This window comes from Podarcis gaigeae (genome assembly GCF_964106915.1).
Source record: "Podarcis gaigeae genome assembly, chromosome: 2".
Classification (NCBI taxonomy): Eukaryota; Metazoa; Chordata; class Lepidosauria; order Squamata; family Lacertidae; genus Podarcis; species Podarcis gaigeae.
This window is the reverse complement of record NC_139679.1, coordinates 107,478,887-107,497,318: the sequence shown is the minus strand read 5'-3', so window position 1 is coordinate 107,497,318 and position 18,432 is coordinate 107,478,887. Positions and strand designations below refer to the sequence as shown.

The 18,432-nt window shown below is 47.5% G+C and overlaps 1 protein-coding gene and 1 pseudogene across 2 annotated transcripts in view; one reads left to right on the top strand and one right to left on the bottom strand.

Moving 5' to 3' along the window:
* The window catches only part of PLXNB1 (plexin B1), a 152,642-nt gene that overhangs the window by 122,892 nt on the left and 11,318 nt on the right, over positions 1-18,432 (top strand). Inside the window, exons 26-35 of the mRNA XM_083722203.1 lie at positions 1,744-1,961; positions 7,001-7,179; positions 8,820-8,886; positions 10,722-10,868; positions 11,665-11,842; positions 12,487-12,590; positions 13,001-13,085; positions 14,678-14,844; positions 17,015-17,175; positions 18,132-18,279. Coding sequence (XP_083578329.1) covers positions 1,744-1,961; positions 7,001-7,179; positions 8,820-8,886; positions 10,722-10,868; positions 11,665-11,842; positions 12,487-12,590; positions 13,001-13,085; positions 14,678-14,844; positions 17,015-17,175; positions 18,132-18,279 — 1,454 coding nt within the window. The remainder of the gene's footprint in view (positions 1-1,743; positions 1,962-7,000; positions 7,180-8,819; positions 8,887-10,721; positions 10,869-11,664; positions 11,843-12,486; positions 12,591-13,000; positions 13,086-14,677; positions 14,845-17,014; positions 17,176-18,131; positions 18,280-18,432) is intronic.
* Positions 2,333-3,042, bottom strand: LOC310838088 (guanine nucleotide-binding protein G(I)/G(S)/G(O) subunit gamma-5 pseudogene; annotated as a pseudogene). The gene has a single exon. The product of its transcript is annotated as a guanine nucleotide-binding protein G(I)/G(S)/G(O) subunit gamma-5 pseudogene (transcript).

The window sequence follows — 18,432 nt, the reverse complement described above, 5'->3', positions numbered from 1 at the left end:
TAAAATATCAATGACTTCCCTTCTTCTCTTTCCAATCCTTGCATATTTTATACAAACTAAGCCATTCAGTATTCCATTATTACATCCATCAAAACTTGTTTACACTGTTGAATTTATCTTAATGCTGCCCACATTTTCAGATAAACACAATTTTCCTCCATATCTTCACTAGACATTTTCCAATGTTCTTCATGTTCTCTTATTCTATATGTTAGGTCCGCAAGCTGCGCTTATTCCATCAGTTTAAGTTGCCATTCTTCTTTAGTTGGGAATTTACTCAATTTCCATTTTTGGGCTAAGAAAACACAAGCCGCAGCAGTGGCATGCATTAATAACCTTATTTGACATTGTAATGGTTCTAGGGGTTGCTCGTGCGTAAGTTGCTGCCACTCCTGGCTAGGTTACCTGGTTGAACCCTTTCTGTCTGGACAGCCTCTCACCCGTGGCTGTCTCAGTCGCTGGCAGAATCCGTCAGTGGGCGTTTCTTGAACTTCTTCCAGCAAAGAAGTTCTTTGACGCCAAGTCTCCTCCTACTCTCCCTGCGCGGAAGTCTTCTGCGCAGGGAGGGTGTGGGCAGTGGAGTACCCGTGTTCTCCCCGCTGGTCTCCGGTGAAGAGTTCTGGAGCCTCCTCTCCGATTCCCCCATCTACCCCCCTTCTCCACTGGTGTTACACTGATTTCCTTCCCCAGCAGATGGGCTGCCTCTCTCCCTACTGGGACCCTCTCCGGCATCCCTCTGGAGCCTTCCCTCCGCCTCTGGCTCTGATGGCAGTTCCCTGACAAACACCTGTGAATTTCTGTCTAAATTATCCCCAACAAAAAGGACTCTGGGGTGGGGGTGTTTTTTTGGAAAAGTACTTTTAAACATTTTTTTCAATTCATTATGGATTATTTCCCAATGCTCTTTTATCCTTTTACAGGTCCACCACATATGATAGAACGTTCCCTCAGTCTCACAATGCAGGTTTCTTTCAAGGCCGATGCTGTGAATTGCCTCTTTTGCCACATCAGGATTGCTGATCTATTCATTATGATGCTGTTATGTTAGGCAGCCAAACCCATGAAATAGGGAAGAATCCCTTCTGCATAGGCTGCTCTCCTTTTTGAACTTTTAAGGCAGCGGGGGAATCTAACAGGGCCTTCCCAATGCGAGAAAAATAGCCGGAGCTCCATTAAAATAAAAACAAAGGGGGCATTTTTAGTAGTAGAGGAGGCTTAGTGGTAGAGCAGGGGTCCAGCCCTCTGCTGAAAAAGTTAGCTGACCCCTTACAGGGGGCTGGACTACATTTTTTGGGGGGAAATGAACAAATTCCTATGTCCCACAAATAACCCAGAGATGCATTTTTTTAAAAAAAGCACAGATTCTACTCATGTAAAAACACCAGGCAGGCCCCACAAATAACCCAGAGATGCATTTTAAATAAAAGCACGCATTCTACTCATGTAAAAACACGCCGATTCCCAGACCGTCCAGGGGCCGGATTTAGAAGGTGATTGAGCCGGATCCAGCCCCCGGGCCTTAGTTTGCCTACCCATGTGGTAGAGTCTATGCAGAATTTCCTGGCATCTCCCAGGAGGGCTTGAAAAGACTGATACCCTGGAGAGCAGCTGCCAACCAGAATAGATAATACTGGGCTGGACGGACCAATAGTCTGAGATTATATAAGAAAGCTTCCTTTCATTTCCTGTTTCCCACACTCTCGTCGTCTTCCTCATCACCCGGGGGTTTTTCTTTCATTGCAGACCTCATGACGGAGATGATGGACCTCACCAGCGACTTGGTTGGCACCGGGATCCCCTTCTTGGACTACAAGTCCTACGCAGAGCGTGTCTTCTTCCCAGGCCACCGCGAGTCGCCGCTGCAAAGGGACCTGGACGTGCCAGAATGCCGGAGGCAGACGGTCGAACAAGGCTTGGTGCAACTCTCCAACCTCCTCAACAGTAAGCTCTTTCTCACCAAGGTATGTTTTCAGGAACAGATGATTGAAGTAAAACAAAAATCACGCCTCTGTTGTTGTTGTTTTAAATCAACTCTCTATTGCTTGAATATAAAATTGATTCCATCATGATAACAGAAGTTATTGCAACTAGCATACAAGTTTAGAGAGGTAGATTGTAGGAAGTTTGACAACAGTGGCAGTTCTAAGTTGGCACATTTAACACAAAGTTTCTGTACAGGTTCCAGGTTACCTCACTTCCATATTCACCAGACTGAAAGGTTTTTAGATCACTAAAAGAGTCCATGTAGGTGACACGTTAGAGAAATGAAGAAGAAGAAGAAGGAGGAGGAGGAGGAGGAGGAGGAGGAGGAGGAGTTTGGATTTGATATCCCGCTTTATCACTACCCGAAGGAGTCTCCAAGCAGCTCACATTCTCCTTTCCCTTCCTCCCCCACAACAAACACTCTGGGAGGTGAGTGGGGCTGAGAGACTTCAGAGAAGTGTGACTAGCCCAAGGTCACCCAGCAGCTGCATGTGGAGGAGCGGAGACGCGAACCCGGTTCCCCAGATTACGAGACTACCGCTCTTAACCACTACACCACACTTTCTGCGGCCTAAAAGTATTTGTACTTGAATAAACTCCTGTTAGTAGGGGGTCATGATGTGCAAACTGCTTCAAGTCAGCTGCAGCTTGTGAAGCCTTCATGCGGCTCACGCTGGCCTCAAGGCGCAGCTGCTGCACGACCTTCTTCACGGCTGCCACATTGGAGGAGCTGGACATGGTTCCAAAAATCACGCCTCTTGTAAACATTCAAGGCAGGTCTCAGGTGGCACTAAGGAGGCTTAGTGAGAGAGCCAGTGTGGTGTAGTGGTTAAGAGCGGTGGACTCGTAATCTGGTGAACCGGGTTCGCGTCTCCGCTCCTCCACATGCAGCTGCTGGGTGACCTTGGGCCGGTCACACTTCTCTGAAGTCTCTCAGCCCCACTCACCTCACAGAGTGTTTGTTGTGGGGGAGGAAGGGAAAGGAGAATGTGAGCCGCTTTGAGACTCCTTTGGGTAGTGATAAAGCGGGGTATCAAATCCAAACTCTTCTTCTTCTCTTCTTCTAAAGCCATGCTGTGGAACACAGCGCTTGTCCTTCAAAGCAAAAGCCCGCTGTGTGCTGCTCAACCTCAAGCTCCTACTCCTCACTATTGTGGGGTAAATCTGAAAGCTCTTTGGCAGTTTCTGCTGTGGGTTTAGAAAGGGATCAGAATGTGGGACGATCATTCATTCAGGAAGAGGGGCATTGTTAGGGGGCGGCTCAGAGGGGCCAAGCCCTGGTTAGAATCATAGAACAGTAGAGTTAGAAGGGACCTTCAGGGTCATCTTAGTCCAGACCCCTGCAATGCAGGAATCTCAGCTAAAGTTTCCATGGCAGGTGGCAGGTGCCCCAACCTCTGCTTAAAAACCTCTAAGGAAGGAGAGTCCGTTCCACTGTCCCATCCGCCTGGCCTTTAATTTGAATTCAGCTTGATCTTTTATTTCCCTTCTCTTCCCTCGCCCTCCCCTTTTTATGAAGATCACCCGCTCTGAGACCCCACAGCTAATTCTCTCCTGCTCTCCTCACTGGCCCAAGTAGGACCAATTCAGCCAGCTAGCCCTGGTGATTATCTAATGCTTATTTCCCCTAAACTGACTTTCAAATTTTATTGTTATTCATGTTTTTATACTGTATTTTATGCTGCTTTTATAATTAAGTGTTTTAAATTTGTTGTTAGCCGCCCTGAGCCCAGTTTTTGAACGGTGAAGGACGGGGTATAAATAATTTATTATTATTATTATTATTATTATTATTATTATTATTATTATTATACAAGGGGCGGGCAAGGTTTACCTTGCCTGGGTGGGCTCACTCCCATGGAGATCGCTCTGTGGGCTGGATCGCGTCTGCGTAGACGCGATATCCAGCACCGCGGAAGCGAGTCCCCGCTCCACACTGTGCAGGTTTAGCACAGCGCATGGGGACTTGCCGAGTGGGCAGCTCAGTTCGGGGGCAGCTTGTGGGCCATTTAAACAACCCCATGGGCTGCTTGTGGCCCATGGGCCACAGGTTGCTAACCCCTGGCTTTTACCATCAGAAAGTTCTTCCTGACGTTTAGTCAGAATCTCATTTCTTTTAACATGAAGCCATTGGTTTGAGCCTTCCCTCTAGAGCAGGAGAAAACAAGCTTCCATGTAACAGCCCTTCAGATACAGTGGTACCTCAGGTTACAGACGCTTCAGGTTACAGACTCCACTAACCTAGAAATAGTACCTCAGGTTAAGAACTTTGCTTCAGGATGAGAACAGAAATTGTGCAGCGGCAGCGAGAGGCCCCATTAGCTAAAGTGGTACCTCAGGTTAAGAACAGTTTTAGGTTAAGAACGGACCTCCAGAACAAATTAAGTTCTTAAACCGAGGTACCACTGTATTTGAAGGTGGCTCTCATATCTCCTCTCAGGCTCCTCTTTTCCAGGCTGTTTTGTTCACTCCCCATGTGATGGAGGTGTTCATTTCAACACTTGTACGATCACTCGGTGTTGCAGGATGTCGGGCTGGACTGAGGAGGAATGGTTCCCCCCCCTTCTCCTGAACCTCCGCGAGAACAGGAGGACAGTACAGTGGTGCCTCGCAAGATGAAAAGAATCCGTTCCGCGAGTCTCTTCGTCTTGCGGTTTTTTCGTCTTGCGAAGGAAGCCCATTAGCGGATTAGCGGCTTAGCGGATCAGCTGATAAGCGGCTTAGCGGATCAGCTGATAAGCGGCTTAGCGGATCAGCTGTTAAGCGGCTTAGCGGATCAGCTGTTAAGCGGCTTAGCGGATCAGCTGATAAGCGGCTTAGCGGCTTGGGAAAAAGGGGGCGGGAAGGGAAAAACCCCCGCAGGAACTCACAAGACATTTTCGTCTTGCGAAGCAAGCCCATAGGAAATTCGTTTTGCGAAGCGCCTCCAAAACGGAAAACCCTTTCGTCTAGCGGGTTTTCTGTCTTGCGAGGCATTCGTCTTGCGGGGCACCACTGTATAGATTTAGAACAGTGGTTTGTGGAAGGACATAGTTCAGAGACTACAGAGGGTAACAGCTGGGGAATATTGGAAGAAGAAACACTGGGGTAGAGACAGCTGACAGGCTCTATGTCTTTGGAGAGCATTCCTGAGCCCCCCTCCCCAAGGACTAGGCATGCAGTGAGAGTAGCTGAACAGAAAACTCAGAGACAGAAAGTGCAGATTAGCCGGCGCAGGGATGACGTACGATAAGAGAGACGAAGGGTGTTGGGCTTTGCTTAGAGCAACGCCATCATGGCATAGAGACTACATTCCTTTGTCTCTCTGTGTGAATACAGTGGTACCTCGGGTTAAGTACTTAATTTGTTCCAGAGGTCCGTTCTTATCCTGAAACTGTTCTTAACCTGAAGCACCACTTTAGCTAATGGGGCCTTCCCGCTGCTGCCGCGCCGCCGGAGCCCGATTTCTGTTCTTATCCTGAAGCAAAGTTCTTAACCTGAAGCACTATTTCTGGGTTAGCGGAGCGTGTAACCTGAAGTGTATGTAACCTGAAGCGTATGTAACCCGAGGTACCACTGTACTGAATAACGTATTTTTCGCTCCGTAAGACACACCTGATCATAAGATGCACCTAGTTTTTAGAGGAGGAAAACAATTTTAAAAAAATTCTGTGCAGAGCGTGTAAGCGGTTCTCCCTTTGTTTGCTTTAAAGCAGGCAAAGCGAGAGCGGCTCACATGGGTCTGTCCCGCTTTGCGCAGCTCTCACTTTTTTTGCCCATCCCTCCTCCTGCCTCACTGTAAAAGAGGAGGAGGAGACACCGGGACAGGTGCTTCGCTTGGGAGGAGGGGCGGATGGGAGCCATGGCTTCCGTCCGTCCCTCCTCCCGCCTGACAGTAAAGCCAGCAGAGCAAGAGCCACTGAAATGCTCTCTGCTTTAAAGCAAGAGCTATGCAGAGCATGTCAGCAGCTCTTACTGTGCTGGTCCAGGGGGGAAGTTACCGTGGGGCGAGGTCCAGGACCTGAGTTGAGGGTCGGCAGACGGTCCTCCTCGGGCGAAGCGGGGTCCACAGAGGGAAGCCGGGCAAGGACAGGAACTCTGGGGGAAACAGGACTGGATGCTGGCCGAAACAGCTCATCAACGACGTTGCTCCCGCAACCTGGGACCGGGCTGACTGGCCTTTATCTTCTCTGAGGCCAGGGGCGGTCCCGGCCCCCAGGAGACCCGCCTCTCCTGGCCTTAAGGCAAGCACTCCTCCTGGGAGAAACCAGTTCCCTTCGCCTCTCTGCCCTGAGCCTCTGCAGTTCAGGAGAGGCTGAAGGGTTACTGGGCCCAGGGGGAGACTCACCTGCAGGCACTGAGTCCTCAACCACCTCTGGAGCCAGAGTGGATTCAGCTGGTGCCTGCTCCTGAGGATCCGGCACAGGTGCAGGTGCTTCAGATCCAAGGCCCTGCCCCAGTTCAGCCGGCCCTGGAGGCAGGGACTCCTGTGCAGGCTAGGATTCCTCCGGTTCAGCCTCTGAATCGGATTCCCAGGCCATCACACTTGCTCTGCTGGCTTCACAGCGAGCGATGGACAGGAGCCATGGCTCCGGCTGCGGAGGCATCCCTCAGTGAGCGACTGCAGTGGCAGCCAAGGGACCCCTCTGCCGTCTAGTTCATTTGCTTCATAAGACACACAGACATTTCCCCTTACTTTTTAGGAGGAAAAAAGTGCGTCTTATGGAGCGAAAAATACAGTAGATTATGTGGTAAGGACTCTTCCTGTTATCTGCCACCAGGGAAGGGATAGGATTCCCTGAGCCTTGACACAGGAGTAGGGAACTTCTGATTCAGTTCAGCTCTTGTGCGTTTCTGGCCCCTCTTGGCCTTTCTAAATTTAACCCCTTCCAGCTGCTAATCTCCATGGTTGTTGTTTTTATGGGAAAGCGACCTCTAAAGGACGACCCCTCAACCAGCTAAAATACCTCGTCCCCAACCAATCCATTGTTTCCTAACGACAGTTCTGTGTTTTTGTCCCCTCCCTCGATGTGCCCAGTTTATACACACCTTGGAGATCCAGCGCACTTTCTCCCCAAGGGACCGGGCCTACGTCGCGTCTCTTCTCACGGTCTCGCTGCACGGGAAGCTCGAGTACTTCACAGATATCCTCAAGACCCTCCTGAATGACCTGGTGGAGCAGTATGTGGCCAAGAACCCCAAACTGATGCTGCGAAGGTGGGAGAGAGAGAGAGAAAGAGAGAGAGAGAGAGAGAGAGAGAGAGAGAGAGAGAGAGAGAGAGAGAAAGCCCGCCACTTTTTCTGGTGTTGATATCCCCACCTCCCAACTTCATGATGTTTTAGAAAAAAGATGAGTGCCCAGTATATCTCTGGAGCAGACGTAGAGAAGCGTTGCTACAGGGCATGTCCAAAGTCCGTTCCAGGGGCGTAATCCGGCCCATTGGTCGATTTAATTCGGCCCCCGTGGCAGCATACCGTATTTTTCGCTCTATAAGACGCACCCAACCATAGGACGCACCTTGTTTTAGAGGTGGAGAACAAGAAAAAAATTCTCCCCCTCTCTGCTCAGCGCCCCTTCAGCGAAGCGGCAGGAGAAACGGAGTCTTGCTCTCCTGGCTTCAGCCAAAGGAACCCGAAGCCCTCGGAGCGCAGCGCAAATTCCCGCTGCATTCCGAAGGCTTCAGGCGGCTACCCCTGAAGCCTGGAGAGCGAGAGGGGTCGGTGCACACCAACGCCTCTCACTCTCCAGGCTTCAGCGAAAACAACGCGAAGCCTCCGGAGCGCGGAGAGAGCACTCCCTCTGTGCTTCGGAGGCTTCGCGTTGCTATCGCTGAAGCCAAGGAGCCTGCATTCACTCCATAGGACGCACACACATTTCCCCTTAATTTTTGGAAGGGAAAAAGTGCGTCCTATAGAGCAGAAAAAAATACAGTATGTCCTGGGGTAAAATCCTTTAAAAAGCTCAACAACTTTTGGGTAAAAGCCTTTTTAAAAAGCTCAATAACTTCTGGGTTAAATCCTAAAAAAAAAGATGAACAACTTTTGGGTAAACTTCAATCCTAAGAAAAGCTCAACAACTTTGGTCGGCCCACATGCATGTTCACTTCATCAAATCTGGCCCTCTTTTGAAAAAAGTTTGGGCACCCCTGTGTTACTGTCTCTGTTGAGCTGTGAGATAGAAGCAGGTTGGATTTGATTTAAATCAAATCCATTTAAATCACTAGTCAGTAAGGCTTGATTTAAATAATATTTTTTTACAGAAAGACTCATTCTTGTTGGTATAATCTTAATATTTACAACCAGATGAAGGTTTCGTTTTTGGAATAATGAATTTTCAGAGTAGTTTTTACAGTTCTATCAGATGTTACTGATTCGGTTGTACTATTAGAAATACATAGACAAATAATTATGAAATTATGGTGGCGTTTAATAAGTTAACTCTATATTTGGACAACTTTTCTTCTGTCCTTTATTGGAAGGAGAAAAATAATCATTTCCTCGATAACAATTTAAACAATTTATTTAACTAAAACAATAACATTGTAGCATGTTTTTTCCATGTTTGTTAACTGATGCGGTCAAACATTTTTTTTAAAAAAAAACAAAGTTAGACTTGAGTTTTAGCACACATGAAAAGCTTAAAACAAATCCTTATTTCCTGATGAATAGCCTTTGGACTATAATGTAAGTTAAATTGAAAACTATCTTTAGAAAGATTTTTTTCTCCAAAAGTATTTTATTTTAAAAATCCAATTTAAATTTAAAAAATCTGTTTTAAATTTTAAAAATCCATTTTAAAAATCACTGAGTTTTATCCACCCTGGACAGAAGCCTAACAAATTTGGGCTCTCTTTCAGGACAGAGACAGTGGTGGAGAAGCTTCTGACAAACTGGATGTCCATCTGCCTATACGCATTCGTGAGGGTAAGAAAGACATCCTCCTCCTAGTCGTCCATGGGGAGAGGAGGTCAAGGTGGAGCTTGCATGTCCTGCTGGAACAGAGCTAGCCAAAATGGCCCCCTCCAGTTGGTGTCAGACTACAGTTCCCATCAGCCCTAGCTAGCATGGCCGACAGTCGGGGGATGATAGAAATATGAGGCCAACTGCATTAGGAGAGCACTATGTTGCCAACTTCCTGTGCGTTTGGCCTGCTCTTAGAATAGAATCATAGAATCATAGAGTTGGAAGAGACCACAAGGGCCATCGAGTCCAACCCCCTGCCAAGCAGGAAACACCATCAAAGCACTCCTGACATATGGTTGTCAAGCCTCTGCTTAAAGACCTCCAAAGAAGGAGACTCCACCACACTCCTTGGCAGCAAATTCCACTGTCAAACAGCTCTCACTGTCAGGAAGTTCTCCTAACGTTTAGGTGGAATCTTCTTTCTTGTAGTTTGGAACCATTGCTCCGAGTCCGCTTCTCTGGAGCAGCAGAAAACAACCTTTCTCCCTCCTCTATGTGACATCCTTTTATATCTTGTCATCTGAGTAGCTCAATCTTGCCCATCCCTATGAGGCTGGGGACAGCTGTCAGGATCTCTTGGCCTGCAGGAAGAAGCAAGAGCTCCAAGAACCCATTCTCCTGAGATAGTTGGCAAGAGCAGGGGAACAGGAGTCAGAGGTGACCCTGGAGCAGGAACCCAACACATTATAGCCCAGGCCATGTAAAGGTTGGCCACCTTGACACACCAGGAACATTTGTTCTTCAGAACAGTGAAATGTGGATCGACACAACCCCTCCTTTGAAGGCACTAGCATCTAGTCTGAAACCAAGATGCTTCCAAGGCAGCTGCTGGCTAAATCGGCTTTAACTCAGACCTGCAAGCCCACCATGATGATTATTTATTATTATTAATTACATTTGTATAACGCCCTATACCTGCAGGTCTCAGGGCAGTGATGGCATAAAATCACAATACAGTGGTACCTTGGGTTAAGAACTTAATTCGTTCCGGAGGTCCGTTCTTAACCTGAAACTGTTCTTAACCTGAGGTACCACTTTAGCTAATGTGGCCTCCTGCTGCTGCCACGCGATTTCTGTTCTCATCCTGAAGCAAAGTTCTTAACCCGAGGTACTATTTCTGGGTTAGTGGAGTCTGTAACCTGAAGCATCTGTAACCCGAGGTCCCACTGTATAAAAAACACAAAATACATAATAAATAAGAACAAAAACCACCTCCCCAACACATTATGAAAGGACATTGGATGTCAAATAAGCCAAAGGCCTGGTTAAAGAGGAACATTTTTAACGTTTTGAAGAGGAACCATGGCTCCGTGCTAACACTAATCAACTTTTTCAGACCTATCGCCCACCTTCAGTGCAAACGTGCATTTTGGGATTAATTCCTTAATTTTTTTCACCCTGCATTTCAGCAGTGTAATGCTACTTGTGTGACCCACTTTAGGTGAAGCTGGTACCCACTGGTTGGTCTCAGCCCACCAGTTGACCCACTCAGCCTGGCTTGGTTAGATGTTTCCACCTGACCTGCTTCTGCAGTGAGATGGCCCAAATACTGTATTGTTTTAATTAGTGTTTTTATAGTTGTTCTGATTTTGTGTGGAGTGCCCTACCTGGGTGGATGGAGCAGCCAAGTAATTTTCGTTGTCCCCAAGAGGGGGCAATGACAATAAAGATATTATTATTATTATTATTATTATTATTATTATTATTATTATTATTATTATTATTAGAATGGCAGGTAGAAGCTCCCAGAGCTGCTGTGTTGTGTCTGATGAGGCCTTTCTCCATTTCTCTGCTAGGACTCTGTTGGAGAGCCTCTCTATATGCTCTTCCGGGGCATAAAGCACCAGGTGGATAAGGGGCCAGTGGACTGGGTGACGGGAAAGGCAAAGTACACCCTGAATGACAACCGCCTTCTCAGAGAAGACCTGGAATACCGCACACTGGTGAGAGCGACCAAAGTCCTGCTGGGGAGAGAGGCCCACCTAGAACCAGTCTCTCATTCAGCTAAACACTGGCTTCTCTGGCCACCCAAATGCATACCTCATCTTCTGGCCCTCTGTCCTTTTCCTTCACAGAGCTAGCAGTTCCAGCAGTTCCCTGGGAAGAGGGATGGACTGTTAAATCAATCAGCTCTGGGAGTAGAGTAGGGGGGTCTCCTTGTTAGTTTCTGTTTGCCACTGAGCAGCTTCTTAGAGTCCCAAGGCTCTGTTTACATTCCAGAGACCTTCCAGACTGTTGGAAGTCTCTCGGGAGAAGGGAGACGGATGTGACCTCCTGGTTTCTCTGTTCCTTTGTTCCATTGTTTCAGTTCCTCTCTGCTTTCATAGAGAGAGGATGTATATTTCTTTGCTCTCTGCGTAGCTTAGTAATAAAGCATAGCATGTAGCCATAAATCTCATCACTTCTGCTGCTTTGGAAACTCTGCTGAGTGGGGGAACATGCCTGAGGCCTAATCAAAGGCTCAGGTCGTTAATTATTCGTCGGGAGGGCGATTCTGAAGGACTCTGCCGGAAGATGAGCTTTATCAGCTTGGCCGAGTGGAGATTCCGACACTCCTAACAACTCTCAGCACCCTTAACGAACTACAGCTCCCAGAATTCTTTGCGGTGTGTTCCTTTGCACCACAGCAGCACCGCCACTCATCTTTATAGTGCTTAGTCAGCGTTTGGGCCTCGAGAAACAGGTGGGCGAGTGGAGTGCCGCTGAGTCATCTCATCTTTGCCCGCCTTGTTTTTCCAGACCTTGACAGCCGTGGCGCAAACTGGAAGCACGGTGGGAGGACCAGAGGGCTCCCAGGGGGTGTTGGTGAAGGGGCTGGATTGCGACACCATCACCCAAGTGAAGGAGAAGATTCTCGACCAGGTCTACAAGGGGACACCTTACTGCCACCGGCCAGACCCAGACACGCTTGACTTGGGTGAGTAGAATCCCAGGCAGTGGAGGAAAGAGCGATTATGGTGGGACTCCGCTCTGGGATATGGTGCCCCTAAGTACCAAGGAGATGGACTATCTGGCTGTAGAACCAGGGATGGAGGGAACCTGTGGCCACCCAACTGATGATGATGACATCAGTTCCCATCATCCCTGACTATTGGCCGTGCCGACTGAGGCTGATGGGAGTTGGAGTCCAGCAATCTGGAGGGCCACAGGTTTTCCTGTCCCTGCTGTGGGGAACATAATACATAGAGGAAGTGTCTCCCACCCCCTGCCCCCGTGCTCATTATGGGTTTGTAGCTGCCGCAGTGAATCTGGTCCATTAGGGCGAAGGAGGCACTGTCAGAGCAAACTTAGTCTCCCTTCTTCCAGCTTCCACCTGCTGCATTCTTACTAGGGTGGTTCAGCTTTCCAACTTCCTCCTCCTCAGTCTCAGTGTTGTTCTTGTAAAACTAAGCAGGGAAGAGAAGGTTGGGGACAAAATTGGATCGGGCTGCACCTACTGTTGATCTCCCTGCCTTCCTCGCTCCCCATCTGGGCACAAGCCACCTCTAAGCTGCTTGCCTCTGTACTGTTCTCCAACCTGGTTATTGATTTTTGTTCCCCCCTCATTTCTGATGGTGCTAGAGTGGAGATCAGGTCTGGCTGGGCACCTCATCCTCTCCGATGAGGACGTGACTTCTGTTGTCCAGGGCAACTGGAAGCGTCTCAACACACTGCAACACTACAAGGTGAGGGAGAATTATTGTTGGCCTTTGGCTTTCCTCTACAGTGGGTGGCTTGGCCCAGATCATGGATTGCCTTGAGCTGTTTTCCTCCCAAGTACCTTTTTTGGAGCGCCCTGGTTCTCCAGATTCGGCCTCTTCTTGACCTCTGGGATCTGGTGAAAGAAAGGTCCTACTCTGCAGCAGGGGGTTGGGCTTCCTGACTTTTTGGTCTTTTCCCACTTAAGATTCTGTGTTGTGCATCCTGCCATTGCTTTTGATCCCCTATCCTGACTTTATACAAATCCAAGATTGTGATGAGCCACTACAGGATCCTCCAGTAGGGGCTGCATGATGACATGATGACGTTTTTGTTATATAGAGAGAAAAGAGGAATGTGCGGTGCTTTCTAACTCAGTTTCCCCCTTCACTTTCAGGTGCCCGATGGAGCCACTGTTGCTCTTGTTCCTCGTATGACCAAGCATCTTCCCAGGGAGAATCAGGATTATATCCCTGGAGAGAGTAAGTCGCTCTAACTCTTGTTTAAATGTTGGAGGAAAATCTGGAGAAATAATCAGTGCCAGCTTGGGTGGGCAGAAGGTAAATTTCTGAATGCTTGTCAGTAGATCAGAAAATATTCTGACTGCCGGTTGTTTTAACTATAGCAACAACAGAAAGCCTCCACCTTCCCCCTGTAAATTAGGCTGAAGAAATGAAGAAAGCTTCTGGAGGAAACTAGGACTAGATTTTTGTAAGGCAGGACTGTGAGCTCAGCTCTGATAAGTGGAGTCCCTCAGAAGGTGTTTACATATTATTTATACACAAAGCAGCGTCACGTCACTTTGGATAGAACGTCCCATCACTTCGCCTGACCAGATGAAGGCATAGGCGGGAAATACCCAAATCAGGCATAGGCAAACTCTGGCCCTCCAGATGTTTGGGACTACAATCCCCATCACCCCTAGCTAACAGGACCAGTGGTCAGGGATGATGGGAATTGTAGTCCTAAACATCTGGAGCGCTGGTGTTTGCCTATGCCTGACCCAAATCTTACAGACAGCTCCTCTTTCTGGGCTCAGAGCCCAGCACCCGAAGCCCACAGATAAGGACAACATCAAAGAAAGCCAATTAGCTTAATATCAAAGCAAGTGAATATAAACATATGAGCTCACTGCTGCAATAACTGCCCATTAATTGTGGGGTTATCTTGACTACCAAGATGGTGTTTGCAGAGCTTCCTGAACGGTTCACCTTTGGTTCAACGCAGTTCTGTAAGCTTGGAAGTCTGCCTGCCGCTGGATCAGAGAGGCGAAAGAAGAAAAGGTCTGTCATTCGCTTGCAAGGATCTACAGTATGTGGTGTGGTAGTCAGCGCATTGAGCACACCTGCATTCAAATCCCTGTTTGACCATGAAGCTTTTGGGAGTAACCACCAAGACCACATAACACCAGTCTTGAAAGAACTACATTGGCTCCCAGTATGTTTCCAAGCACAATTTGTTGGTGCTGATCTTTAAAGCCCTAAACGGCCTTGGCCCAGTATACCTGAAGGAGCATCTCCACCCCCATCATTCAGCCCGGACACTGAGGTATCGCTCCGAGGGCCTTCTGGTGGTTCCCTCACTGTGAGAAGTGAGATTACAGGGAACCAGGCAGAGGGCCTTCTCAGTAGTGGCACCCACCCTGTGGAACATCCTCCCATCAGATGTCAAAGAAATAAACAACTATCTGACGTTTAGAAGACAACTGAAGGCAGCCCTCTTTAGGGAAGTTTTTAATGTCTGATGTTTTAATGTATTTTTAATCTATTGTTGGAAGCCGCCCAGAGTGCCTGGGGAAACCCAACCAGATGGTCAGGGTATAAATAAGTTGTTGTTGTCGTTGTCATTGTCGTTGTCGTTGTTGTTGTCGTCGTCAGTTTTGTCTGTCTCTCCCACACAGAGAGGGATCTACCTCACAGGACTGTTGTGGGAATGAATTGCAGGCAGACAGGAGCCATCTATGCCATCTTGGTCCCTTTGGAGAAAAGACAGAATGAAACTATTTTAAAAGACAGACAATACCCAGTTCCAAATTCTAAACATTTGTTGGTGTTTACCGCTTTGTGCATTATAGAGACCCCAATGCTGGAGGATGCTGATGAGGGTGGGATGAAGCTCTGGCACCTGGTGAAGCCAACAGAGGAGCCCGAGCTGCCTAAACATCGGCGAGGGAGCGTCCGGGAGAGAGAGAGGGCCAAGGCTATTCCTGAGATCTATCTCACCCGCCTCCTCTCCATGAAGGTAAGAAGGAGCTCTCTGCTCGCCTCCTCCCATTCCTAGTATCTTTTTGGGCTGCAACCCCAGGCACGCTTTCCTGGGCATAAGCCCAAGTGAAAAAGCAGAGAACCAGGATGCTGGAAGGTGCCTCTCCCTGGGCTTTGATCCTCTGCTTATATCCTGGCTATCTTCAGTTTCTCTTGGTATCTCCACAGGATCGATTTTAGAAATCTCTGCTTTCTTTTGTCCGTGATGTGTTTTTGATGAGGTTCACCCCACTGCCTTCGATCTCATTTTGCCAATATAATGTAGGAAATGTTTCTCCTTTGCCCCACCCCCAAAATGTGTCACTTAAACCAATGTGTAACAAGGCCTTTTGATGTTCTTGGGAGATCTTTGAATGCTGCACACATACATTGTCACTTGCGTTTATAGCTCTCTGTTGACAAGGGGCTGTGGTTTATGCTTTGACTCTATTCTCGTTCTTTGAATTAAAAGCTTAGAATTGAAAAAGAAAAGAAAAGCAGAGAAACTTACCTCTGAGTACGTATGCAGTGCCAAGCCTGTGCATTGCGACTTTGCATCACTGACACTGTTGCATCCTGGGACCTTGTCCCACGATGCCCTTGCTGAACCTACCTGGGGGAAAGGCAGTAATCTGGAAATGAGAAGCACTACTTTTCATACACATCTTACATGGCTGCATCTGTCAGTTCTGCTGCATTTCACAATTTAGCGTTTGTTTTTCCATGATGCGTTGCTAATTTATGTATTATATATATTATTTATCAGTAATTGCTATTACAGTGGTGCCTCGCAAGACGAAAAGAATCCGTTCCGCGAGTCTCTTCGTCTTGCGGTTTTTTCGTCTTGCAAAGCAAGCCCATTAGCGGCTTAGCGCTATTAGCGGCTTAGCGGGCTTAGTGGATCAGCTGATAAGCGGCTTAGCGGATCAGCTGTTTAGCGGCTTAGCGGCTTGGGAAAAAGGGGGGGGAGGAAAAAACCCCGCAGGAACTCGCAAGACATTTTCGTCTTGCGACGCAAACCCATAGGAAATTCGTTTTGCGAAGCACCTCCAAAACGGAAAACCCTTTCGTCTAGCGGGTTTTCCGTCTTGCGAGGCATTCGTCTTGCGGGGCACCACTGTATTTATTGATAATTGCTACTGTCGTCGCATATGGCATGTACATAAAAACTCTGTTGCTCATAAGCAAAGGATTGGAGGAGGGGTACATTTTCCACAGAGGGTGCAAGAGGGAATGGTTGAAATAATAATAATAATTTATTATTTGTACCCCGCCTATCTGGCTGGGTTTCCCCAGCCACTCTGGGCGGCTTCCACAGAAACCAAAAATACACTAAAATCACACATTAAAAACTTCCCTGAACAGGGCTGCCTTCAGATGTCTTCTAAATGTCAGGTTGTTGTTGATCGCTTTGACATCTGATGGGAGGGCGTTCCACAGGGCGGGGCCCTTAACCCCCACTCCAGCGGTCTTCAGTTTCCGATTACAGTGGTACCTTGGTTCTCAAATACCTTGGTACTCAAACAACTTGGAACCCAAACACTGCAAACCCAGAAGTAAGTGTTCTGGTTTGCGAACCTTTTTCAGAAGCCGAATGTGCTCCATTTTGAGTGTTATGCTTCCAATTTGAGTGCCACACTTCTGTTTCGAGTGTTATGCTGAGGTCTGTCTGTTTTTGCTATTTATTTTGTGTTTTTGTTTTTGTGTCTCTTTTTGTTTTGTTTTTGTGACTGTGTGGAACCCAGTTCAGCTACTGATGGATTGATTGTGTGACTGCAGTACATTGCTTATTGCTTTCGTTTTATGGATTGGTGGTCTCATTAGATGGTAAAATTCAAGTTAAATTGCTGTTTTAAGGGTTGTTTTTAAAAGTCTTAACAGAGTAATCCATTTTGCATTACTTTCTATGGGAAAGCATGCCTCGGTTTTGGAACACTTTGGTTTTGGAACGGACTTCCGGAACGGATTAAGTTTGAGAACCAAGGTTCCACTGTACAGTCTCAGCAGCCTTTTATTTAAAGAAAAGAAGACCAAAGTACCCCACCCCAAACAATGATGGAAATCCATGTAGCTTGGCAGTTCTTCCTCACTGGCTCCGTGCTGGAAAAACACCACTGTAGCTGTTTCTTGATGGCTTGTCTCTTTCTACCTGGGTTGTTTGCCTGCAGGGGACGATGCAGAAGTTTGTAGACGACCTGTTCCAGGTGATCCTCAGTACCTCCCGCCCCGTCCCGCTGGCTGTGAAGTACTTCTTTGACCTGTTGGATGATCAAGCGCTGAGCCATGGGATCACGGACCCAGAGACCATCCACATCTGGAAGACAAACAGGTGTGCAGCCCAAGCCGCTGCCTATAGTGGAATATCCCACTGGGATATTGCCATGGTCTCCACTTCCCTGTGACGGAGAATACTCTAGCCCATGTTAAAAATTAGAAATTACTTGAAAGTACCAAAATAAGGCCTAGGATTAAATTAAGAGTTAATTAAATAAATAAGATCTAGAACTTTAAGGAAAGTTAAGAAATTTTATTTTAATTGGAATATTGTGTTTTTAAAAAATGATATCAGAAAACTGCTACATTTTAATTACAAGGAAATTCAGGTGGGAGGGCTCAGAGGAAGCCCAAAATATGTTTATAAGGTTAGAAGTTTAAATGATTTGTGGTGTTTAGGTGTTTACCGGTATTTTGTTTTTACTCTCTTTTTGGTTTATATTTGTGATCTTGTCTTCTTTCTTTTTGTCGTCCCCCCCCCCCCCCCGTTTTTCTTTTGTTGTGATATGTGTTACATCTGTAAGAAACTTAATATTTTTTTTTTTTTTTTTTTTTAAAGAGAATACTCTAGCACAGGGGTCATCAAACCTTTTCAGCAGGGGGCCGGTCCACTGTCCCTCAGACCTTGTGGGAGGCCGGACTATATTTTTGGGGGGAAAATGAACAAATTCCTATGCCCCACAAGTAACCCAGAGATTTTAAATTTTAAATAAGAGGACACATTCTACTCATGTAAAAACACACTAATTCCCGGACTGTCTGTGGGTCAGATTTAGAAGGCGATTGGGCCGGATCCAGCCCTTGGGCCTTAGTTTGCCTACCCATGCTCTAGCAGAACTTTGACAGCACCCATCTCTGCTGCCCCTAATGGGGTGTGGGGTTGTCGCTTTGTGCCAGGATTGCAATTGGATTGTGGGTTTTGGCCCCTGTTCACTGGGCTACCCTAGTTCAGCTCCTGAAGCACTTCCCATCGCATGCCAGTGTGTTGACCGTTTCCTCTTCTCTCCGCAGCCTTCCCCTGAGGTTCTGGATCAACATAATCAAGAACCCCCAGTTCGTATTTGATGTGCAGACGTCGGACAATGTGGATGCTGTGCTCCTGGTCATTGCTCAGACCTTCATGGACTCCTGCACTCTCGCTGACCACAAGCTGGGTCGGGTGAGTTTGGAGAAGGCATGGGTGGGTCCCTTGAGTTTATGCTTTGACGTCAGTTGGGAAAAATAAGGTAGCCGTATGCTTTCCACGCCATCTTTTCCTGACGCAAGTCAAGTGGGGCTGTTGTCTTTGGCTGCAGAGGATCCAGGCATTCCT